General features: G+C 38.0%; 1 protein-coding gene and 1 long non-coding RNA gene across 2 annotated transcripts; one reads left to right on the top strand and one right to left on the bottom strand.

The window, feature by feature from the left end:
• Positions 1-2,010: 2,010 nt before the first annotated feature.
• Positions 2,011-24,687, bottom strand: LOC139133069 (ATP-binding cassette sub-family C member 9-like). The gene is made up of 15 exons (XM_070699472.1): positions 23,973-24,687; positions 22,875-23,114; positions 21,739-21,936; positions 20,910-21,062; positions 8,192-8,347; positions 7,208-7,348; positions 6,101-6,263; positions 5,633-5,673; positions 4,971-5,255; positions 4,600-4,797; positions 4,331-4,412; positions 3,565-3,670; positions 3,333-3,431; positions 2,788-2,953; positions 2,011-2,319 (listed from the first exon to the last, which is right to left on the bottom strand). Exons 6-15 carry the CDS (start codon positions 7,247-7,249, stop codon positions 2,161-2,163), a joined length of 1,341 nt encoding a protein of 446 aa, XP_070555573.1. The 5' UTR covers positions 7,250-7,348; positions 8,192-8,347; positions 20,910-21,062; positions 21,739-21,936; positions 22,875-23,114; positions 23,973-24,687; the 3' UTR covers positions 2,011-2,160.
• Positions 10,643-18,396, top strand: LOC139133071 (uncharacterized). Its single transcript, XR_011552527.1, has 4 exons — positions 10,643-10,931; positions 12,808-12,947; positions 16,387-16,561; positions 17,837-18,396. It is a non-coding gene; the product is annotated as an uncharacterized lncRNA (long non-coding RNA).
• Positions 24,688-26,186: the final 1,499 nt, after the last annotated feature.

The raw sequence follows: 26,186 nt of genomic DNA, 5'->3' as shown, positions 1-26,186 counted from the left end.
AACGTTTTCGCTGAAACAAGTTTCAACGAACACGGGTCTACAATTACAGATTAGCTAACTTGCTTCTTCCGACCCCTGAATTCTGATTTAGCCCGGGGTCACTGGCCTCCAACATGAATTAGTTATATTCCCTCGCCATAAATATTACGAACGATGGTAAAATACGGACTGTCGATAGCCAGCATTTACATGATCGTCGCGGTCTTGATCGTTCGATCGCGCGCGGGTGTGTTTATCTCTAAGCTTATGAGGGAACGTTCACGTGATGACATAACAAGTGGAATCATTGCGCACCCTGTCTTCGACAGATGACGTTCTGATTCTGAGATCGAAGTTTTTAAGTTCAAGATTCAAAATAGAAATAAAATAATTTGTAAAGCCTTTTCAAATGTAAATTATATTTTATTTATCAGTATATTTCATTAAACTGTGAAAATTGTGAAATTTTAATTATGAATCTGCATCTGAAGTTATAGGATCTGAGGTCTGAGATCTGAGGATCTGAATCTGAGGATCTGAAGATCTGAATCTGAGGATCTGAAAAGTCAACTCTACCTCAAAAAATTCACGCGTAGAACTAATGAAAATTCGTTAAAAAAATACCACTGCCTTGTACATCAGGCACTGAAATGTCGTAGGCGTGAAAATGAGTTTATTAGAAAATACACAGTGGCTCTTAATATTAGTTTGAAAATTCCAGTTCTCCGTACTCCGTTGCTGTCTAGTTCCAGTGGGCATACTTGGCATTCCAGACATTCATTCCCTGCTGAGTGGAGCTACGTACGATCCTGAGTAAAGTAAGCAGAGAGTTTAGAGAGCAGAGAGTTTAGCAGTAAAGCTGTTGCTTTAGTTCCAGTAAGCTGTTGCTGTAGTTCCTGTTGAATGCTGTATTTAACCATTAAAGAATATAAGCCGAATGGCAGAGAGCTGTAATACACGACTCCCAGTGTTTTATTGGCCTGGGTTGGGCCGTTAACCCCAGCAGAACTTCGCCGGCATGGCAGGTACCATTAAGTCAGAAACCCTTACGGGGCCTCTAAGCAGTGTAGTATTACTCAGGCCGGCTACCACTTTACCACTGTGTAAAGCCCTGTACGAACCCGACTCACGACACAAAGGCAAGAAAGAGAAAAAGTGTCGCACATCTTTGTCATCGTCACTAGCCTTCGACGCCGTGAGGTACGTAGAGTCCGAGTTAGGAGTGAGCTCCCCGGTGTGGCACTTCCGGGCCTGCAGATCGTCGCGTCAGTGTGTGTATCTCAGAGAGAGTAGCAATGTGTGTGTTGTGTTTGTTGTGTGTGTGTGTGTAAGTGTGTGTGTGCGCGAGTGGATATACGCATGCGTACTTCGTTCCCCCTCATGTAAACTTTTCAGAGCAGTGTGTGTGTGCGAGTAGATATACGCATGCGTATTTCGTTCCCCCTCATGTAAACTTTTCCGAGTAGCAGTGTGTGTGTGTGTGTGTGTGAGTGTGTGTGTGCGACTGGATATACGCATGCGTACTTCGTTCCCCTCATGTAAACTTTTCGATCCTGTATGTGTGTATATGTATGTATGTATGTATGTATGTATGTATGTATGTATGTATGTATGTATGTATGTATATGCGTGCGTGCGTGCGTGCGTGAGTGCATGCATGCATGTATGTATGTATGTATGTATGTATGTATGTATGTATGTATGTATGTATGTATGTATGTATGTATGTATGTATGTATGTATGTATGTATGTATGTATGTATGTATGCATGTACGTATGCACGTATGTATGCGACGTATGCACGTACGTATGCACGTATGTATGTGCGTGCGTGAGTGCATGTATGTATGTATGTATGTATGTATGTATGTATGTATGTATGTATGAATGTATGTATGTATGTATGTATGTATGTATGTATGTATGTATGTATGTATGTATGTATGCACGTACGTATGTATGTATGTATGCACGTACGTATGCACGCATGTATGTATGTGTCTGTCTTCATGTCTTATGTGAATTGGTTCACATATATGTATGTTTTTTCACTCATATATGTATTTACTTATGTCTGTATTGATTTATTTATACTTATGCTATAGTAGTTTATTTTTATTGATAAATGCATGCAAATACACCCTTTTCGTATGAATATGTTCTTCTAATGTGTAAAATAATTATTTTACATTTGGCGCCTGGTAGTCGGCATATTGGAGATATTGCAAATGATGGGTAACCATGACAACTGTGCGATTACTACCGATCAGCAGATTCATAACGCCCTCGTGGAATAGCTGGTGTCCGACATGCACATCGAGAGCTGATAAGGGGTCGTCCTAAAACGAATTCACATAAAAGTACTGTCTAGTTTATTAACTTTAAAGGCATTCATGACATAATTAGTCCACATATGTTTTGATCAGCAACTGTTACAGAGCTTTTCTATGCGTGTGTTTCTCTAGATCTGTCTTTATCTCAGTGTTTTCGGTAACTCACGGCGCACCAACTACAGAATCTGGAACTAGCTTGTCATGTGCTACTCTCTGTCACTTTGTCCGTCTGTGTGTTTCTCTATCTGTTGTTTTTATATATTTGTTGTCCGTTTGTCTGTTTGTCTGCATCTCGTCTTATTCTTGTCGAGATGTCTTTACTACTCGATCGGTTTAGAGAACTCTGTTTATGGTTAATTGTAAAAATATTTGGTAGTTAAATAAACAGGCATTCACACACAGTCACACACACACATCCAATTAGGATCTACCAACCAAGAAACGGCATGTATCGTCTTCAAACAAGGCACTCACCAATATAACTATTTCAGAATCGGCATACATGGCTCTCGCAACACTGACGCGTTGTTTCTGTCCTCCACTGAGGTTAATCCCCTTTTCACCGATTTCTGTTGTATCTCCCGCAGGCAGTATGTCAATGTCAGGTTGCAGCGCGCATGCTTTGATAATGGCTGCATATCTGTTGTGTAAAAAGTTGTATGACTAATAAACAAAAGTTGATCCATGACTTTAAGATAATAAAGGAAACAATGAGCAAGGGAATGAAAATAGTAAGGTGTGATGACAACTAACAACATCATTGGATAAAATATTAACAAAAACTCCATCAAATATAACTATTCATGTTTTCCTGTATTTTGTCCTCTCTGTCTCTCTGTCTTTCTCTCTGTCTCTGTCTGTCTGTCTGTCTCTATCTCTCTCATTATTCCCCTCTTATGCAGATGTTTTTATACATTTGACTGTAAATTTACTTTCATTCTCATCGGTGAATCCATCAGTTTCGCAGTAAAATATTATTTCCATTGGAGCTAAATACCTCTACAATCACCGTTACATACCTGTCATTATTGAATGGTTTGCCAAATAATATGTTTTCCCGGAGGGTATCGTTTTGTAGCCACGCCTTCTGAGCTCCATAAGACACGGACAGCGGATTCCTGGAAGGTGGGGAAATTAGCAATCTAATATTCAAATATTCACACTTCTTTGCAGTACATTTAACACAGGCAATGCCTGACAAGTTCTGAGTTTTGCTGGCCGTCTATACAAGGCGTTATACGAATTACTTACTTTATTAATTGCACTTTTCCTGACTTTGTCACCATTTCTCCGAGCAAGGCTGATATTAAAGATGACTTCCCGCCTCCAACACCGCCGGTTATCATAGTTAACTTTCCTGAATATGAAGAGTCACGAGACTTTAGCAAATTGCTACAGATAGAAGGCGCGTTGGAGTAGATATTTGGACTCTCAAACTTTTACAATCATGCCTTTTTGTCTACCACATGTGGGGGCTTGTTGTGAAGCTCATGAAGTGACTGCAATTTCCATCGGCCTTAAGTGTTTTTGTTAAAATCGAAAACTTTATTTGCCTTCATAGAGTTCACACAGGACACATGGATGGCGGCCATTTTGAATTTCAAGTGTCGGTAAATATTTGGTAATTTGTGCTAGTACCAAATTTTGCACCGTGACCCTAGATTTTCATTCTTGACATCAAAAGGTTATGATTAAATTTTCATTTATAAACGTTTGAGCAAAATTTTGTCTTTCCATTTCAAGGTCCATACTACCTTAAATGGTGACCTGATTGGTGTGATTGTCCAGACATATATGTACAAGTGTTTAACCTTCGATTTGAGCTATTTGACCTTTCAAATGGAGTGAAGTCAGGACTTTCAGGTGAGCGATCAGAATCTGTTCTTCTACTCTTCATCTCGTGACAGCCATGAGAAAGAAAATGTGTTGTTTATTGCAAAATAATAACTCTTTGATCAATCAGATGTCACGTTGACCAAAAGTCGGGGTAAATATAACTAGTCTGAGAGTTATTTACCTGATGGTACATCGATATTTACATCTGTGAGTGATGGTTTCGATGCTGGATCAATGTCCCATGAAAACTCTCCGTTGGTGATCTGCGAGGAACCAAGGCATCATATTACTGATTGATATCAGGTCAAAATCTATCAATCAATAAAACAACCAATCAACTGATCAATCAATCAATCAATCAATCAATTAATCAATCAATCAATCAATCAATCAGACAATGCTAAATATATTCACACATATGTGTTTGTTTATTTCTGTTTGTGTTCTCACCTTGATAGCAATATTTTCAGGTAGACTGGGTGAAATAATATTCATCTCCATTTTCTCGTCGCCGAGTGAATCATTTTCGGGAGTGACACTTTGCCGTCTGTGGTCATCTGTCACTTCAGTTTCCCTCATATTGCGACGATCGTCATCCACTGAGTTGCGTTTGTTGTGTTTTACAGGTGAGCGTTGCATGGTGCCGATCTAAAATATGTAAAAGAGGTTTCTTTGTCAATTTTGTTGCAAAGGCAATTCCAATCCATGGGATTGGTAGCAGTTGAGGTCGTTTGAAGGATGTCTTGAACAAATACGTGCGATGAGAATTGCACTAGTCTGGGTGTATTGATATAACTCGTTTTTGTGACATCCAAACTGACCTCGGAAACGCCGTCTTCGTCATCATTGCCATTCTCAACATCACCCTGGTAGTCGTCAGCTGTTGCCCAAGTGAAGATTGGTCTGTCACCATCCTCAACTGTGACTTCGGTGGCCGAGAAGAAACCGGTTAGTCTGTTGACGCTCACAACAGCGCCAACCGCCGCCCCAGCCATCATCGGGATAATGAACAGTGGTATGTTCAACTGATTGAAGAACGCTACCGATGTGAAGGCGACCTCAGGTGTTAGTGGATCATGCGTTATTACTGAATATAAACTGAACGACTGTAAACAAGAACAAGAACAACAACAACATCATCAACAACAACAACAGCGACAGCCATCATCACCATCATAATCACCAGCATCACCATTTATTTCTAATAACCTAGTAATAATTCTGGTTTGGAAAATTGTTTTAGAAAAAGTCTATAGTTTCCGATCCGCACAGTAGCGTTAAATTAAAGCTGTGTCGATTCCAACGAGATATTACTTTTCCCAGGGAAATGCATTTGTCAACTGATCATAACATGTTTAGGCAATTGTGCCCGAACGAGACATTTTCTATCACATGACGTAAGTACAGGCAGGCATAGAGTGAAATATTCATTGAACCTATTTGTGTACAGTTGTGTCAAAACGAGTATACCGATTGTACTTACGACAAGTGTCATTAAGATTGGCGTTGATCGAATGATCGCCTCTGAAACAGAGCATAATAAAGCACAGAATAGTTATTGTCTCTATTTGGCTTGTTCTTCGATTGATAAAGATTAAATAGAATTGCAATAGTTTCAAGCGTGTAGAAATAGTATCACATACATAGTATATATACATAGTGTATATTTTATATATAGTATATATAACATACATAATATATATATATATATATATATATATATTATATATATATATATATATATATATATATATATATATATATATATATATATATATATAACATACATAGTATGTTGTGTAACTTGCTGCAACAACAAGACTTCCGGTTTATGGTTTTATTGAAATTTTGTCTCTGTCTTTTGAAGTTGAAAGACGAGCGGGGAAAAGAACTAGTCAATTTAAACACAAGTTACAAATGATCAGAATTCAATTCTTCAAGTTTTACTTACTCATAACGATTGCCAACATTGCTTCTCTGAACATTCGCTTTACTTCTTGTCGCCGAACTTTGTGAATCTCAGAACAGAAGATGTCTTCCCAGCCGTACAATTTCAGGGCTTTGATGCCTTGTAGCAATTCGTTAGATTTCTTTAATCGATCGTCGGAATATTTCTGAAAAAGAAAGCAAGGCGAGGCGGAAAAAATACTGGTCTGATATTCATGTAAAGTAATATTCAATACTGCATAGGGATATGTTTCTATTGTTGGCACCAGTATAGAGAAACCCTCGAGACAAGCACTGATTTAAAGCATAAGGAGGCCGGCCAAATTGTCTCCAAAAATTACCAAGATTGAAATCACACTGTAGAAATGAGATCCCATTAAGGTAGTTCACGCCTCCAAATTGAAAGTCTTAACATTTTTTCCTCAAACTTTTCTTTCTCGAACATATTTTCAACCATTCTCTTTCAAAGTCAAGAATAAAAATTAGGGGTCACCGTGAAAATTTTGGCACTTTTGAAATACATTTCCAATTTGCCGATATTTGAAATTCAAAATGGCCTTCATTCCAATATTATCTCTACTGGGGAAAACAAAATTTCCAAAATCACAAAACTAAGCCGGTGAAATCGTTACTATAGTCCATCAGGTTGTCACTTTCATTGAATACGATGGGGACATTCATGTGCGCACATTTCATGCGGTTTCCAAAAATTAGTGTCTGGCTATCGTCACATTCATAAGACTACATGCACCTTTGGATCAATACTTTTCTATCAAAGACTTAAATTCATCGAAATATTGAAATGTTAATTCAGTACTGCTAAAGGCAGACACTGAAAGGTAATTGAAATACTTAAATAACACTTGGTTCACGCGTTCTGAAGTTCTTGATCTACTTTCTCTCATGCAGATAGTATAGTAGTAGTTATGGGTTATATTTTGACCTTTCAACAGATAAAATATTGCGCAAAAGTTGTAGATACAGTTTTGAACATCAATGAGAAAAGAATGAGAAACCTGTAAGTGACATGTATGAAGTCCATTATCCGATGTAAGCTCTACATTCGAGGTTCTTTATTGTCAGCAAGGGGGTTGATAGTTAATATACATACGAATACGGTTTTGTGTATTTTCGACATCTTTCCTCCAATCATGAACTGTATCGGTAAGGTCACTAGAATTACCGATGCACCTACTAGCTGCGTAGCTCATCTGCTCATCTTCAAATACAACAGAATTAACGTGACAATTAACTGTAAGCGATAAAACAGAAAAGACAAATTTTAAGGCCCCATTCAGCAAGTGCAATCAAAGTCCTAATTGCAGGAATGGATATCTTTAACCCTTTTAGTATATAAGTACCGAAGTAAATTTTGACTCGCCTTTACAAAATATAGGCAGACAATTTTTTCAGTTCCAGATGAATATTTTTTCAGATCCCCTAACTTTTGATCAAAAACTGTACTTAATAAAAAGTTATGTCCATTTGGACCAAAATTATAAAAAATCCAGAAAAATTCAAAAAAAATGGAAAACTGATGCACAAAATTTCGGTGGGTAAAATTACAGCACTCAAGGGTTAATTGGACATTCTGACATACAATTACACAATTTCAGTGTAGTCATACAAACTGCAATCTAGCCGGTCACAGGAAAACAGAATATTAGCGAGCTTTACAGTTCTATAATGCATATGAAGTGATCAATATTAATGGAGTTGACAATGAGAATGACATGCCACAGTTGAGCCTGTGAAAAAGTTTCAGACCGAAAAAAATCGGTAGAGTTTCGATCGGATTCTGATTCCAACTTAAGGTAGCCAGTCATCAAGCGAGGACATCACAGTCAAAAGCACTCGGCCATATCCCCACCCTTAATAACGATTGGTTCAATAACCGAGCTAAGTTGTTACTATATTTGACTGCGACCCCTCAACGCGCTGTACATGTAGGGTTCATGGAGCACTCGCACTCACATACTCGCTATAACACATCGCATACAAAGTTTATCAGAGCAATAAGTACATCACTTAATCATGGCTTGCTAGATTATCTCTTACCATAATGAATGTTTGTGTACACTTAGACATTACTTACGGCATAGGGAACAGACCATAGGTAGTTTATGATTTGGAAGAAATATACAATCGCATCCGCATCAGATGACATATGGTTTGTAATCTGACCAGTGGTCATCTCTCCTCTTGACGTTGACACACTGGATAGATGTAAAGACTTCTCGTAGACAAAGGTCTGTAAAGAGGACAAATTCATATTTATCATAAAAAGTAATGATTTGTGGCGTTTCCAAGGATCATTTTCACTTCATAGACGCATCTGTGTAATAGCTTTTTCGATTCGGTTCTCTGGCAGCAGTTTCGCTTCAATCTGCTCTATATCATCTCAAATAAAACCAGATATGAACTGAATTGCCTCGCGTGCACATTTTGTAAAGTACTTCTTGGGGTATTGGCTTTTATGACATTACATTGTTTTTATTCCCGAAATTAATGACGGGTTTTAAAAGTTGCGATGAAACAGACTTCTGAAGGTAGCTCGCTTGGGGAACACGTCATCCCGGCCGCTGTCCGCTTTGACCCCAGTAATTCACACTGGTTTTGGTCGGCCCCAGGTACCCAAGTCACTTCGACCCCGTCACACTTTTGCGTACATGTCCACGGAGACGATTCAACATGTTCAACAACAAAGCCAAGACAAAAATTGAAAATATCAATAAAATGGCTTCACAAAGGCTGAAATACACGATACTCGATGAAGTATGAAGTTTATGAAATGAAATCAAAATTGACAACACAAGTGTTTGTCTCGGGTAATACTATGCCTACCAGTTGAAGTTGAACTATTCTACAGACTGTTTTTTCCATACAGTGCAGTATTTGTCAGTGACAAATTAATCTTTGCAATACATTTTTTTGCGATGAGCTGGAAATTTGATTAATATCGAGTTAATGTACATAAATATTCCGTTATTTACTGGGACACGTTTATTTTCTCGATCCGCTATCTGCGGACTACGTGCTGAAGTACATTGACTGTTCATGTCAACGATCGTTTCTCCCTCTGCAGAGTTTCTGTATCCCGTTCAACAACGCTGTACCTCGATCACACGATAGTGACGCTATGTAGCTGTGCAGTATTGAAACTTATCATAAAATGGCCACCTCGTCTAACAGTAACACGTATTGTCAGGATTATCGTACGGAAAAAAGACTGCAAAACTAAGACTTATGAATCTTCATCAGAATTGAACACATCATGATTGTACACGAGTATCAACCGTGAATGCACGTTGAGCTCGGCAGTTACACAAGCATGGTACGCTACATGCATAGCCCTACGAGTATGGCGACAGTGTCCGGCTTTGGCTACGCCGGGGCTACGCCGCCTACCGGAGGTGGGAGGCGGCGTAGCCAAAGCCGGACACTCTCGCCATACTCGTACGGCTAGCTACATGCACTGCCGCGATGCCGATCGTATGCATTCCAAGGCCTATCCAGAATTTGTTTCACAAACAACCTCAAAGGAGAGCAAACATACTTCTATGGACAATGACGAATACGTTTCTTGGCGAAGCAAAATCAAAACAGTGCAGCAGTACATGAAGTAGGTCATGGCCTTGGACTCTGTGCACGAACCTGATTGGACACTTCAATACCTTTGACCCAAAGTTATTATTCATCAGCACTTCCATGCCATGAGGCTAGGTAGAGAACGTATTACGTACGCAGTGTACGCTGTGTGTTAGGAACGCACACAGGGAATGCACAGCGTACACTGCGTACGTACGCAGGGCTAGCGAGAGAGTTGCCGACATCGACGGTTATTTACGAAAAAAGAATAAAAGACTGGCATTTTTGGAAGCGATCGAGTAGCTGCGGTAGGCAGGGATACGACTTGGGCCCAAGAACGCTGAATTTCGGCAGTAATTTGGCTTTTTACGTCAAGTCCAAAATGGATTTGAAGTCACCAACTCTACGTACGGTCTTTGCAGGGCTGTGGTGAGCGGGGCTATTAATAGCTGTAGCGGAACACACAGCATCGTACGCAGGGCTAAGAACGTATGTACTCATTTCTGGCGATCGAGCAGCGAGGGAAACAATCAATTACCAAGGATGAAGCTAATTTGCTAAACGATATTTTATCTTGAATAGTGAGTTGAATGAGTAATAAAATATCATATTTTTAATGTTCAATACGAGGTTGAAACACGGAGGGACCGTGGTTGAAACCAGAGCTATCCAGCTGTAGCCAACCTGGACAAGCACATTTCACAGCGCCCTCAAACAGTCGATTGTTTTCACTTGTCATACGCGGCGTAACAGAAAAATTAAAACTTTCATAACTTCATTAATATCCAAGCCACGCCCACCAAAACCTTTTCAGTTCTAGCCATTTGAATTCTAAAGATGTCTACCAAATTTGACTGAAATACGTTCAGCCGTTTTTGAGAAAATGGACCAACAGACAGACAGACACACAGACAGACAGACATCGCTGCGAGCAGAACACCGCTTCAAAACGTACTGCGCATGTGCGAGATTACTCCTGACATGTGGGAACAAACATACACATACGAAAGTGCGTGATACTTCCACGATGAGCTCAAGACTGGTCTGTTTACGTTTGTGAAAGCGCAATTTAGTGAAATGTAAGAGTCGTTCAACCTTGCAAGATGACTTAAAGTTTGTTAGAGGTTATTAATCAGCCAAAAAATCGCTGGCTGTACGGATCAACTTGTGTTGTTACTCAGACAGTATCTACCAAAGAAAGAGAATTGCACTTGCACTGCGGTACACAAACAACTGAAGAAATGAAGGTAAGTGGATGGCTTTGGTGAGGTCACAGGTGTTATGTGACCGGGTAGTTTGTAAAAGTGTAGTTTATGCTGTGAGTTTATGCTACGTTCCGACGTTATGATACGTAGTCTTACCATAAAGGCTACGTTACGTATAATAAACGCAGCTTAAACTCACAGCATAACTACACTTTTACAAACTACCCGGTCCACATAACACCTGTGGGTAAGGCATCAGTTTACAAGTGGTGAAGCCACAAACTGATGACGTCGAATCGCCTTACACAAAACATACACACCTTGTAATTTGATTCTGTGTATTGTGTATGGCGATTTGACATTATCAGTCTGTGGCTATACACATGTAAAATGTTGCCCTTTGGTAATTGCTCGGGTATTTGATGATGCTGCCCGACTAGTGAACTTGTGCATTGTATGTATATTAGAGTACCTTGTTCCTAAAGATACAAATTATAATTTTTCCTATGCTACATTGTAGGAACATTTTAAGTTTTGTGAATGACTAAAACCTTAGTGACAATGATACGACATTGTCATTCATTCATTCATACATTAAACATCAATATGTCAACCATGTTTCAGGGACAACAACAACCCCACCCCCAAATATAATAATACAAAGATAAATAAAATAAAGTGATTGTCAGTTGTACGAAAAAAACCCAAACAGATGGTGACTTTGTTAAATGTATCTACTACTCAGAAGCTTTTTATTGATCATAAATAATGGGTGAACTATAAAATTGTCAAGATAGCAATCATACATTAAGTTGATTAATAAGTTTTATTCGGATAGTCATGATCCTGCAAAATAAAAATGACATCGATCACTGCATGTATTTCATGTAATGTTACATAAGATGTATACATTATGATTTATGTTAATACTACAAATTCATGTTATATAATTGTTCAATATTGACTAAAGATAAATTCATTGAAAGACAAAAAAGATGAGCAAATTTCAATTGTTTATACTACATTGTATTTACACAATCAAAGTGTCCTACTGTATTTGTGAAGACTATCAATCATATATGGCCCAAAGACAAGCTATGGAGTCATTTCCACTGTACTGCCATTGGTGAACAGGATCAATTATTATTGCTAAATAAGAGCTGTGTCGACATGTCCTCGAAGTCTTTTGTCAAATTTTGCCAAAATTCTTGATACCTAAAATACAATTTACAACCTAGGTGTGTGATAAAAACCTTATGTAGTCGACCATATTTTCAAGATGGCAGATTTCTAATAGCTAAACAAATGCACTTGCAAGAGCTAAAACAAAGTGTTGAGAGATGGAGAAGGTTTGTGCGAGGTAAAGCAGAAACAGCTGAAAAAAATGCACAAGTTTCGTTAGTTGACAGGACAGACCAAAGTTTCAGGTAGACAAAACGTAAACTTGAAATACATCTACTAAGCCAATGTCCCAAACTCTTACCACATGTATGGTTTTGATAAACTTTTCTCTATTAATGCAATTCAAGATCCTGTGATTTTACCTCTCAGCATTTCATTTAGTAAAGAAGTATTTGAGGTAGCGAGCATTGCCGATGCCATCTGATGCTAAAAACACTTGCATGTCTCCAAGAAAGATATTTACAAATAGAAGTCTTCTATGTTCTATTGAATCATAATTTTGAAAGAAAGGGTTTCTAAACTTTCCTTGAGTAAAGGAGACTCATTATTAAACAATACACTTTGTACAATTTAATTCAGAGTTTGACATATTACAGAATGGTGTACATATAGACAGAGTGGTGGTAATCATGTGTATTTTACAACAGTTAGTGATCCAAGAGTATATGGAGTTGCATTCGAAAATGAATTAAAGTACAGTAACATTTTATCAATTAATTCTTGCCTATTCAAACAGGAAAGCATTATGGCTCCAACATTCCCATGTGTATGACTGTCAAACAGAATTGCATGACCATCAGGACTGACTATTAACAAGATTGATTTCCCTTGAAGAATGAAGATGCCTGCTGATTTGACTGGCAAAGATACCAACAGGTGAGTTAGTGTTTGTGACACATTAGTACTATCACTTGCATTATTGACGATATCAATAGCTATCTCTTGTCCTATATCTTGTATGTTGAGGTATGTAGCAATGTTGGCAGCTTCTACAACAGACAGATTTCTTCCCTGGCTTGTGACATATAAATCATATAATCTATTACCTTCTCTTAATGATGTTAATACTGTGTCTATTAAAATGGTAGGTAAGTTATTGGCGGTAGATATAGTGATATTGTTAAATATATGATTCCAAAATGAATTGCCAAGAATTAAACAGATTAGAGTGCAAGCATTGCTCCCATTACGACCATCAATATTTGACTGTGAAATATGTAAGGGGAAGGCCCATAGTTTGATTTCACCTTCATGGTATACAAGATTAGCTGGTTGATTTGAATGTTGAATGTGTCCACAACTGGTGGTAACTGAATGGTCTTTCTGTGGGAGATTCTTTCATTTCTTTTTTTCAGTAATTGGGGGCAAGTTATTTTACCCCTGGTTGTTTTTGTGTGGCCCGTCTGCTTGCAGTGAGCACAGCTCCTGTTTACCGGTATTTGCTGATATGAATCTACTCGTTGACTTTGTTGTGTTGATAACTGAACCTGATGCTGTTTATTGTGAGTTGGTTGTTGTACTGGAGGGAATTTATCAACTTGATTTTTGAGACATTCCTTGAAATGTTGTGATCTGTAATGATCTTTGTCCTTTGTGGTTGATACATTTGGTTCATCATTTTGCATGTCATATTCATTTCGGTTTGGGTGCTGCTCTCGATGTTGTGTTGGTTGCAACAGACTTGCATTAAATTTTCACTGATATTTCGCACACTTTCTAACAGTAATGGGGTACATATCATACATTTGTTATCAGAAGAAGCTAGACAGTGTAGATGACAACTGTGACCACAGGGTAACACTGTCATTTCCAAATTAATCACTCCAGGACTCGCAAATGAACATGATTGAAAATCACATTTCAAGTCAGCATTTGGAACATTGGATGGTCCAAAACTGAATGCAAGTGGTAACAATTTGCTTGGAATTTCAGCCTGTAAGGTTGGTAGGCTGTATGTTAATGTCCTTGTGGTCTGTTCAACAAGCATTGACGTCCACAGTTTATAGCAACACTCTCAAACAGCTGGACGAGATACTCAGCAGTTCTACCTGCTACCATTGTGTAGTCATGGGTCATATCTCCTCTGCCATACCCATGTAAGAAGTGAAGAGGATAGTCAGTGTTAAGTCTGGAGGAGGCAAGGCTGTGTGCTGTTTTGGTGATCATCTCTGCAGATGTATGGGGTTGTATGTGGTTACGAAGAATAGAATGCCATATTTCAACCTTTTTCTCAGAAAGCACAGATGAGTAGCTGTCGTAAAGTTCATAAAGATCAGGGATGTTGTCAGTGTGGTATAAGTTGTCGGAAAGCATAGATAGTGTAGATCTGTCATAGTGATGCCTTTTCCAGATAATGAAGAGAATAGCAATCCTGCACATAACCTGTAGATAGAGAGAGTGATTCCCAGAGCGGAAGATCACATTATAATGAAAGATGAAGATTGGTATCTGTTCTTCCAAGATGTGTTTAAGACATAGGTATTCAGGATCTTTACAGTGATTGAAGTGAGGAAGGATTAGGTTACGCACAAGCTGCCAACCAGAAAATGCAGCAGTGATAACAAGAGAAGCACGGTATGGTTTGGGTCTTGATGCCAACTTGCCTCCAAAGACAAAAGAGTATAGCTTGCTGTAGAAGAAGTGATAAAGTTTGACATGATCATCATGAAGATTGAGTGAAACATGGAATGGGCCTTGAAGAGGAATGATGTTATGTGTTAGTTTGTTGTGTGCAATCAATTTCTTAATAAAGTAGAAGGTAGGCCAGTCTCCTGGCGCAGCTATTAAGAAATTTTCAGAATAAGAGGAAAGAGGTGGTGATTTTTGAAATACATGGGTATAGGCATTGAGATAATCTTCCATTGAGTGAAGAGGCTGCTCAAATTCATCAACAAGGTGTGTTGTGTGTAGTGTTGCTAGTTCTCTCTGTCTGCCTGTTGGTACACCCTGAAAAAAGAGGAATGGTCATATTGTTATACAATATTGTACGTACTTGTAATAAAAAAAATATTGGTATATTTACACTGTGATAAGTGTACTTGTTAGCAGGCTTATTTGTCACTTTTTAACATTTTTCAATCAAACTTATTACAACAGTATGGTTACGGTGGGTCTGTCAGTTTGCTTAGCTCTACATGTGCTGATCTGCTCTAGAGGGTTGTCATTCTGTGTGCAGAAGGCCTATCTTTTGTTGTTGTTTACTTTCAAAACATAGATTTGATTACTTACAGAAAATTTCATACCTGAATTGTGCCGAAGAACTGTTGAGCATTAAATTATCCATCTTCTGCATATGTTCTGGAAGGCTGTTGATGAATGGCTTGGTATATTCTACCATGCCTGCTTGCATGATGGTTTCAATGTCATCCAGACCTATCCCTCCATAACATTCTTAGGCCCATCTCTTGTGTTCACCATCACCACTCGATGAACAGACTGGGGTTTCTTTATTGCCAGAATTGTAGGATGGATGTCCACCAATGATGTTGCCATCTTTGTAACTTTAAATGTTTTCAGATCTGTGGCTTGGCGAATAGTCTGGATGTTTGTAAAATCATCCAGCAGATGAATGACAAAATGTCTAGCCTGCAGAATGATAGACGTAAACCTGTATTTGCAGTACTGTCAATATATTTTCAATTAAAGCAGAACGCTAAGGCTGGTCATTTTACAAATGCCATATCATTTTAGACTGTTCTTTTGATTTTCCAGTGAATTTTATGCCTTGATTAAGTTCATTTTATGAATAACTTTTAGGAGACAAGGTAATTGGATGTGCAACAGGTAAGTACAATCACAGCAGAAATAGTGAATGCATATTGAAAACTCAGATCAAAATCCTATCATGATTTTCATAGGAAAATAGGAAATGATACTTGGAACTTAAAGGGACAAAGTTTGCCAATTTTTCATAAATTTTGTTTGATACAAGACACCATTTATATTGTTGGACATGTTGAACGATACTGAATGAATGTGTGACCATGTGGGTATTCGACCTAGGTTTTAGACACAATACATGAAACCATCGTGAAAATGAATAAATGGTCATGACCATTAATTTATTTCGGGATGGTTGCATTTAATTTGTCTAAAACCTAGGTTGAATACACCCATAGTCACCCATTCATTATCTTTCAACATGTCAAACAATATAATACTGGTAGTGTCTCGTATCAAACAAAATTCATGACAAAATGGCCGACTTTGTCCCTTTAATGATTTCCTACATTGTTACTTATTTTGCTGGCAGTAAAAAAATTATTAGTAATTTTATTAACATTATTTACCATCTTTGCTTTTGTTAACAATGAAGAGACAGATGAGGCATTCTCTGTAGCAGTCTTTGCTCTGTGAAGTGTGATGGTGTTGGGTGCAGCACTGAATCCCATGATTGGGCCAGCCATCAAACTGTCATATGAAATCCCATGCTGCATTAAATTTAGGCCACAGTCCTTCTGGAGTTGGTTTGTTTTCTGAGATCTGCAAGGGTAAGTAAGAGAGTTTGATCATTATTACAATGGTCAAAGTTTTGGCACATCAAAGATGTAATATACATGTATTTGGGAAATAGCCGGAAATATTACAGTATTCCTGCAAAATCAATTAAGCCTACGGTAGTATAAGTGCCATTTCACAATTTAACTTACCGTTATGATTGTTGATGATATAAAATTCACTTTAATAAGAAGGAATGTACTCCACTAAACTAAATGTGGGAATACAGGAACATTTCTGCAGCATACCAAGATGTATAGGAAAGTTTTGCAAATTAACGACTAATTTTGTGAAAGTAATGAAATAGACAAAGTACAAATACATGTACCGTGCACGTAATTATTCAAGTTAAAATCATACCAAATTCAGAATTTTATTGACTATCACAACATATTTACCTCATGTAAGCAAGAACATGAAGTGCAGCAGTGGCCCTCTGTCTTATTACTCCAGATCTTGCAAAAGATAGTCTTGAGTCATCTCTTGACAAAGCACAGACCATCATTTTGAAGAGACCTGGACATTTACTTTCACAGAAATCTTCCATGTGCTTCGGATCATATAATTTATTTTTAGTATTTATCTGTTGGTGTCGGTACAGCTCTACTTGAAATTTGGCCATGAGTTCCGGGAAAGTTGGTAGGAGTTCTGAAAAGAAAATTGTCAATGTTTGTCAATACTAATTCCAAAATGCAGACAAGAAACAATTGCATGGGAGATTAGAGCAAATTTTCTTCAAGACATGCATACCCTCAAATTCTATTGTCAAATTTAGAGTTTAATAATCAATCAATCAATCAATCAGTCAAAGAATTTGTAGTGCAAAGCCTGAGAAAATTATCATACATCTGCCATCTTGTACCTTGCATACAAGTGGTAATTACTATGTGGTTGAGAAGATATTTGACCATCTGAAATCCCCTGCTAGGTTTTGGTAGATGGAATTGCCTGCTTAAGTTGTTTGAAACTGTTACAAAAGTTACACACACTCACCTTTTTCAGCACAACACCTTATCACACTTTGGATTTTGTCCCAAAACTCTAAAGATACCTCAACCTTGTCATGAAGTAATTTTACATGAGTTATCGTATCATCTTGTCACTTTGTACCTGAAATGTATATTAAAGAAATTGGCATATAGAGATAAGAAACAAAATGTAAGATAGAGACAAAATATTCATATTACAGGTACATGTACTGTTTTTTCACATATATGCTGCCAACAAATTTACAGGTAACATTGATTGCCTTTTTTTCATATCTGCAGGTTTCCATGAACAAAATGGATCTACAATGATGAAACAATTTTTTTCACAAAAGATTCAAAACTAAATTCTCACTGTAGATTCTGAACAAAGACTGAGATACTTGAATCTAAGGCTAAGAGAGATGTGTTAAAGGAGACCTGTCCACTGATTTAGTGATATTTTGAGAAGGTCAATTGTCATCACTTGGTGTACTTCAATTTTTTAAAGATCTTTGCTGATATGGCCTACAATAGCTTTGATTATTTTGCGAGCACATCAGAAACAGATGCAAAATTTGAAATGTTCAACTTGTACAATGACTTACATGTAGGCATACAAAATTTACCGGTATGTGGGAATAGTGACAATTAACAGTTATATTTTCTCCATTTACAATTTTACGCTTTACTTATTAATGTTATCATTTTAAATTCCTGGCATCCAGTCAGTATAATTCATTAGATAAAGGCATACTTTGTAGTATTCTGGTCGGAATAAAAGTATGTTTGTTGAAAGATATATGAACTTGTCAACCACACTTTACTGTTGCAATAAATTTGATATAATATTGACAATATAATAGTGCAGTATCTTGATTCATTCTTGCTCACTACTTTCTGACTGACACATTCAACTTGACATCATAGTGTATATAATTTTCCAAGGTGTTGAGACTTCAACCACATCAGTCTCCAGTGTCAATAAAACATGGGATGCAAGTAACATGGCTCCAACTGTTACTTTCCAGACTTTGACCAATGTAATTACTATTTTCACCAGATGATATATTAACTTAAGGAGGAATATCACATGTTAGCAATAAAGAGAAAATTGGAGGCTAAAATTCAGATCAATAATAATACAAAGAATTACCACTATCATGAAAATTAACATATTGGTTGATATGCTGACTAATTCATATGTCAGAGTCCAGAGTCAGATGAATGGACTCCCAAAATGATTGCACTCACCTTGGTCTGATTCTCGTCATTACTTTCATCTTCTGTAATTTCCTTGATTCTTCTGTAACACTTTGCACAGATATATGAGCTGGGTTTATAGTTTGGAATGTTTTCACCAATTTTATCAAAAACACTGTAATATTTACGTGGAAGTTCAACGAATGACGACGAGTGAAGTCCTGATTTTATATTTGAGCAAACGCGACGTCGTGAGGAACTAGTGTAATGCCTCTTACATAGATATTCGCCAAACTTGCAATTTGCATTCCTTGCAATAACAACATTTGAGATTTTGAACAATTTACCACTGCAGGTGTTGCCATAAACTGACCTTGTTCGCGGTCCTTGGGCACACACGGGAGTTGACATGTTGACGTGATGCAATGTTGTGCTGCGAGCAGACAACAAAGTATTGACAATGACGTCACAATTTCTGACTAGACTTCGATGGGATGCAAATTTGTTCAGATCATTTTAAAAACACCAGATTATCATATATAGTTTATTAGGCGTCTTTCCGAGGATGTTGACCTCAATGTTAATCTTGGATGCACGTACTCAAAGCAGGAATTCCCAGGGAAACCCCTTTATTGTTATGCAGATCTTGAAATTGCCGGCAGATCTCTACTGTGTCGCCGACTGATTTCGCGGGCAAAGAAAGTTGTCGAAAGTGAGAAAAAATTATCAGTTTGAGAGCGCTTTTCACTACCGTCACAAGTGTGGATATTGTGTCACAAGAAGTATGTCAAAATACATTAAAAACGGGCTAAAATGCCAAAATATTTTTATCTAACATTCAGCGGAACAAAATTGCCGTAGGGGGTAACGAAAGGTCATCGTTTTCAGCATTCATATGCAAATTTATAGTTCAGAGCAGTCATGTTTATTGATCAAGTGACGTAATGTAGTGTACCCAAGCGTGGCATTTTTAGTGTGGTCAAGTAACTAGGGACCCTGTGTTAATATTGATGTAAACACTTTCTAGAATATTTCCATGTATTTATTTATAAAACAGAACTAAAGATTTTGAAGACAAAAAGCGAACAAGGCATGACTTTTCCCGCGAAATCTTCGCTGTGAATGTAAGCTCGCGCATGCGCACTCGTTCTGAAGCGGTGTTGCTGCGACATAACCTCGCTGCGCGCATGCGCACGCGAGGTAAAAACGAGCCTTCGCTGTTTGATTTAACATGGCGTAATACTGGTGATAGGACATTCGAAATATTGTAAGCCACCATTCGTAGATTGTGGTTCAATTATGTCGATGTTCAAACGATATGAATCGATGAATTACTGTCTTTTTTAAATTTATGGTTTGCATCTTCATTTTAGTCAGAGATACAAGTACGGAATGCCTGTTAAAATTTGTTGAACTCAGCTAGTTAAGGTCAAGAATAGAGTTTCGCTCCTCTTCAACTATCCGTACTAGTTTGCTTGCTAAACTGCGCTGGTTTAAGAATGTAGAAAACTCGACACCAACCATTTGTTCAAACTTGCCTTAATATTTTTTAATAGTGGTTGATTGATAAGTTCAGTCGAGGAAGGCAAACCATGCAAAGTATTTATTCAAAGTATTATAACCTGTGTATAGTGGTGTCATACAAGGGACGAAGAAAAAATAACCACCATATTGATATGTCATCTTTAAGTAGGGTACGTGTGCCATTGCTTTTGGCGGAGGTGGCGTGATTAGTGGCGAATTTAAGGAAAAAAATGGGCAGTAATAATAAAATTAAATATCACAGGTCTCCTGAAAATCATGATGATTGGATTTAATTTCGAAATACAGTCATGCACACAAAATAGTCATAAAGTCAGTCAAAAAAAATAACTTCTTTCAACCAAGCACTTTATAATTGAGGTCATTCGAGGTCAAGCTGTGCTGACCATTACACACACTTGTACCAAAGTGGTCACTTGTAGGCCACTTGCCACTCAAGAGGGTATAGCTGTTCTGTAGAGGGCATTTAAAGTGCTACGTAATTGCCACAAGTTGGTCACCGTACAGAGGTGAGCGCTCTGCAAAGATAGCTCTTGAGACAGGTTTTAGTGCTTATGCTTTGGCTACAAGTAAGTCTTGTGACGAGAAACATTTCCAAGAAGGAATACAAATCTTTTCTGCGTACAGATACCTGGATGGATGTTTTCATGTGAACACCTTCACGGGTGATGATGTAGTAGTGATATTGTAAAGTGACCATTCGAATAACAGAGGAAAGAAACATCACGATGACAAGAATAAACCCGTTGCTAAAGAATTCTTCAACAGTCACAAACGCAGATTCCTGTATATGAAGGAAAACGTAAAACTGAGACAATGCAGTGGCAATTATGAATTTGAGTTGATGGATACATTAATGTAGAGACTGATAACTTTTGTCCACCAGAGTTACAAATATAAAAAAGGATAGGATGAGGTAGACGTGATGTGATAGATATAGACAGATTTATTAGCTACAGAGACAGACAGATGTATTGACGGATAGACAAACACAGACAGACAGAGATACTGACAGACACAGACAGACAAATAGATAGATAGATAGATAGATAGATAGATAGATAGATAGATGGATGGATAGATAGATAGATAGATAGATAGATAGATAGATAGATAGATAGATAGATAGATAGATAGATAGAGAGATAGATACTGGCAATTCTTTGTATCACACGTTTCGAAGTTATTATCAATTTTGATACTCAGTTTTACTGGCATTGAAAGAAATTGGGATACTGTTACAGGATATGCATTAAAACATTAATAAAGTTTAGACAATGTTTAGTTTCGTAAATTGTCGGAGTCAAATTTTAAATCAATTTACGAGGCAAAGAAGAGACCATTAGGCCTAAGCAGTTGTTGCAAAGTAACCAACTTTGAAGTTGTATTACACATAAAATGACGTTTTACAACAAATCGAAAATATCGTCCCACATAGCAACTTGTTTTTGACTACTTACAAATTTTGGAGTAGTATCAGGGAGACCGTAGTACTGTTCAGTAGCATAGGCGACTATACCTCCGATGGCAAGCGGGCTGAGAAAACCTACAGAATCAGCGATTAATTTCAGTAGGCCAGCCCAAGCTATCTTGTTACCCTACGCACGGAATATAGTTCTCCATAAGGAGGGCTTCTGACGCTTCTTATGTGCTCTTTCCTGATAAACAAACAAACAAACAAACAAACAAACAAATAAATAAACAAACAAACAAAACATAACCAGATACAAGCAGACATTTGTGAAAATTGTAATATCATAAACGCTCATCGCCATGGTGTGTTGTTAGTGTACCATCCAACATACAACGAGTACAAATTCGGACAATGTTGCTATGTTTAACCCCTTGCCAGCCATCTTAACAGTCCCTGGTGCGCCTTGTAGGAGACTTCCATATTATTGAGCTTAATCTGAGAAGGGCTCGTCAAATTTCTTGGATGAACCACATTTGACATTGCATGTTAACGACCTTATTCCATATACAAGGATTATAGAATAGGGTGTTGCCCTAATCATACATTATAGCCATCAACAGAAATAGCGTCTCGACATATTTGAGTACCTTTTCAAGTTGCTCTATCCGATGACTATTTGATATTTAAACATCGCAATCTTAATTCGAATCATGCATATTCGTCATTCATCAATAAATATATACTACAAGGAAATGTACGGCAACTTTTGCCAATTGTCTTGGAATATCGTGACGATAGTAATCGATGTTTTGTGGGCAGAAGGGCAATCCCTGAATAAATTATAATGAACAGAAATTGAATAGCGTAATCATAAACTCTAATCATCATATCACAATGAATTACAGGAATGAAGTTAACAAAGACATCTGCACTTGCTGCACTGATGAAAGTGCAAAGAAAATCATCACCATATTTGTGAAACACCCCACCGCTGCACGGGTGGAATGTTTCACAAAAGTCGTGTTGTGGTGAAAATAACGACGACAGATAATTTTCATGTTGTGAAGACTTCATCCGTGTGAGAGCAAAACGGACTTCCTGATAACCCCATTTGAGGAGGACATTGGAAAATAACACTGGTAATGGAAGAAACTATAGAGGCTACATTACGTTGCATCTCACCTTTTCATTCTCATATGCTTTTCGAAACAACTCGTAGTGATGCTTAGCGTGATGCCGTTCGGGTAAAACACCTAAATCTGACATCTCCAGGTCTTTCTCGTGCCCCTTTGTGAGTAGCCAATTCAGCCACCAAAATGATACCTTGGATGGGAGACTGACACTGTCATGGCAATAATAGATGCCCCGTTTTAGTATTTTCTCGTCCTGGGGCAAATCCTCATACCCACAGCTTCGGAAAATCTGTGAACGACAGGTAAACATCACCATACAAAAACAAACGAAGTGTTAATCACAAATATTTCTATTACGATAGGTATCCCTGTTGCTCCTCTATCAGTAACATGCGGTGATAAAGAACTCTCCAGAATTATTACAGAGCTGTCCTTTAACAGCGACACATTACCTGAAATGCAACAATCACTTTAAAACAACTATTATTATTTGTGACGTCATTTCAGATTTATAAATTGTGCTACGAAAGCGTAAATTGGCGTTTACACTTCAACTTTTAATTGCGCTTAATCGTCACTACATGACAAAATACATCCCAACATATGAGGATGGGATTTTATGAGGTCATTACGAAAATACCACAAAAGATGCGCGAGAACATTGGCCAAGTGTTGACCTTTATGTACGATGTCAACAATCTTTCTTCCCATTGTTGGTGCATGTATGGAGCGCTGTCTTGGACGTTTCTGGTTGGCTTTTGAAATACAAGCACAGAACGCGAGACATGTTCTCGCAATAGTGCAACGGGTCTCTGTTCAACATTAAAGGCTCAGCGAGAGTTAAAAAATGTATTTCATATAGGATCTGGTCGGGACGGGCGTTTCGAATGTGTTTTCAGTGCACGCAAAATTCAATTGTTCTCGATGGTAGATTTACGATGGTTATAAAATACCCCTGATATTCTGAGCATTAATGAAGAAGTCATCATAGAATTATTTGTCATGTATTTCGTCATCAACAAATATATGAATAATACAATGATTGATTGATTGATTGATTGATCGACTGAGGTGTACGCTGTCCTTACAGGGAATCATAGATTTAGATGATCCTCTCATTATGAAATTTACACAGAAGAAAGCTTACCTTACTTCGCAATAAATTCAGTTCGATTACGATCAGTGACAAGTATACGAGCAGCGATAGTACCGACAGGTGCAGGCGTACAATGGCAGGGTCGAACCCGTGGTCAACCAGGTGAAATAGTTTTAGAATTTCACCGGATGCCGCCAAAGTCCAGTACGGTAATGTCACCCAGCTCATATGAGGTAGCTGCCAATATTCCATGTAATGACAATAAAGCATGGCCACCATTGCAGTTACAAAGGCAACCGCTTGTGGTGCGTACAAAGTCGGTTGAGATGACCTTGCATCGCGAGATAGACACGACATGACGCCCTCTGCTACAGAGAAAAGCAGGACAGTCCATAGGACGAAAAATAGTAGCCATCGTACGTTGTGGCAGGGGTAGGTCACTGCGGTTTGTGATCGATAAAAACGCCGACTGGTGCATCCTACTGTGATGAGTACAACTGTCATGTGAAAGAGGAAAACAGCATGCATGGCAAAGGTCAGCACACTGACCAAGAAGTGGGAGAGTTCGCTTTTGGTACTACCTGAGACCATCGTCGAGCTCGCTTACGTACGACCAGTTCATATTCACGAGATTATCGTTACTGGCACACACACAAACGTATTTCCACACTCATAACAGGAATGTGTAAAACGACAGAGATCCCACTGTTAGATTTGCTGCAAACTGGTGAGATATTAAAGTCAAATCGCATGGTTCTCCATTCGATGTACGTACAGCGACCCATGTCAAGGTCAGGCCAGGTCAAACTATGGGGGCCCGTTCTGGTCAAAATTATATATTTTAGTATGTTAGAATTAATTTTATGTAGACTGGAATTAATTTACTAGCACCTCGAATTAATTGCATGTTTCTTTTAATTAATTTTATATGCTTTAATTAATTTTGTGTAGTCATGCCGAATTAATTTTATGTGTTCCAATTAATTATTTCTGCTTATCTTTGCTGTAATTAATTTTATGTAGTCTAGAATTAATTGTGCTAACATTTAAAATGATTTATATGTTTTTTATGTGCCGGAATTAATTTTATGTAGTCTAGATTTAATATATTAATTCCTTCAATTAATTTTGGGTTCAAAATGTTTTCACGTGCTGCAATTAATTTAATGTGTGCTAGAATTAATTTCTACTAGTGTCTTGAATTAATTTTGTGTTCGGTCGAAGTAATTATATGTGTTCGCTCGAATTAATTATGTGTTTGAGCGAATTAATTATATATGTTCGCTCGAATTAATTATATGTGTTTGCTCGAATTAATTATATGTGTTTGCTCGAATTATTTTCGGCCGATCCCACAGTCCTTTGCGCACGCTTTCTTAAATCAATATGGCGGCTCCCGACCAGCGTGGTACTATTCAGGCGCTCGAACCGTGATCAGCTCTGTGAAAATGGAAACAAATAAACTGATCACAAAAACCTTTGTAGTGTCTCCTGTCTGAGGGATCGTGTATGTGACTGCCGATAGAGCGAAGCCGGACCAATTTTATGTTTACGTCAGACGCGAACGTTCACCCTTTCTATCGGGCTTTGCCAATCATCGTGTACTGTACTGTAGTGTAGTGCAGTGTACACCGTAAGCGTACGCAGCATTCGAAAATGAAATCTGCCGAACAGATATCTACGAATATGAAAACCAATAAAGAACTGACCACCAGGCAATGTCTCCAAGCTTGATTACTGTCAAATGTCCCTAATTACAAATATAGCATTCGGCAGTTTCACCTCTATCTGTACAGATAGACACAGGCGCTTAAACTGTCGCTACGCGAAGCCGGCCTGGGAGGAGAAAACAGGCCTGCTTCACGTAGCGACAGTTTAAGTGTTTCTCGAGGGTCTATGGTTTAAGCGCCTGTGTCTATCTGTATACAGATAGAGGTGAAACTGCCAAATGCTATATTTGTAATTAGGGACATTTGACAGTAATCAAGCTTGGAGACATTGCCTGGTGGTCATTGTTAAGTTCTTTATTGGTTTTCATATTCGTAGATATCTGTTCGGCAGATTTCATTTTCGAATGCTGCGTACGCTTACGGTGTACACTGCACTACACTACAGTACAGTACACGATGATTGGCAAAGCCCGATAGAAAGGGTGAACGTTCGCGTCTGACATAAATATAAAATTGGTCCGGCTTCGCTCTATCGGCAGTCACATACACGATCCCTCAGACAGGAGACACTACAAAGGTTTTTGTGATCAGTTTA

This window comes from Ptychodera flava, chromosome 5, assembly GCF_041260155.1.
Source record: "Ptychodera flava strain L36383 chromosome 5, AS_Pfla_20210202, whole genome shotgun sequence".
Classification (NCBI taxonomy): domain Eukaryota; kingdom Metazoa; phylum Hemichordata; class Enteropneusta; family Ptychoderidae; genus Ptychodera; species Ptychodera flava.
The sequence above is the reverse complement of the archived record's forward strand: the minus strand, read 5'-3'. Positions and strand labels throughout refer to the sequence as shown.

Bases quoted from the DNA above. Each gene is read 5' to 3' on its own strand.
- LOC139133069 (XM_070699472.1), bottom strand. From the start codon at position 7,249: ATGATTGGAGGAAAGATGTCGAAAATACACAAAACCGTATTC. The intron at 3,432-3,564 runs GTAAGTAATTCG...CCCACCTTCCAG, and splicing joins GGAAAAGTGCAATTAATAAA to GAATCCGCTGTCCGTGTCTT. The intron at 2,320-2,787 runs GTGAGTGCCTTG...AATTCGTTTTAG, and splicing joins ATTCTGAAATAGTTATATTG to GACGACCCCTTATCAGCTCT.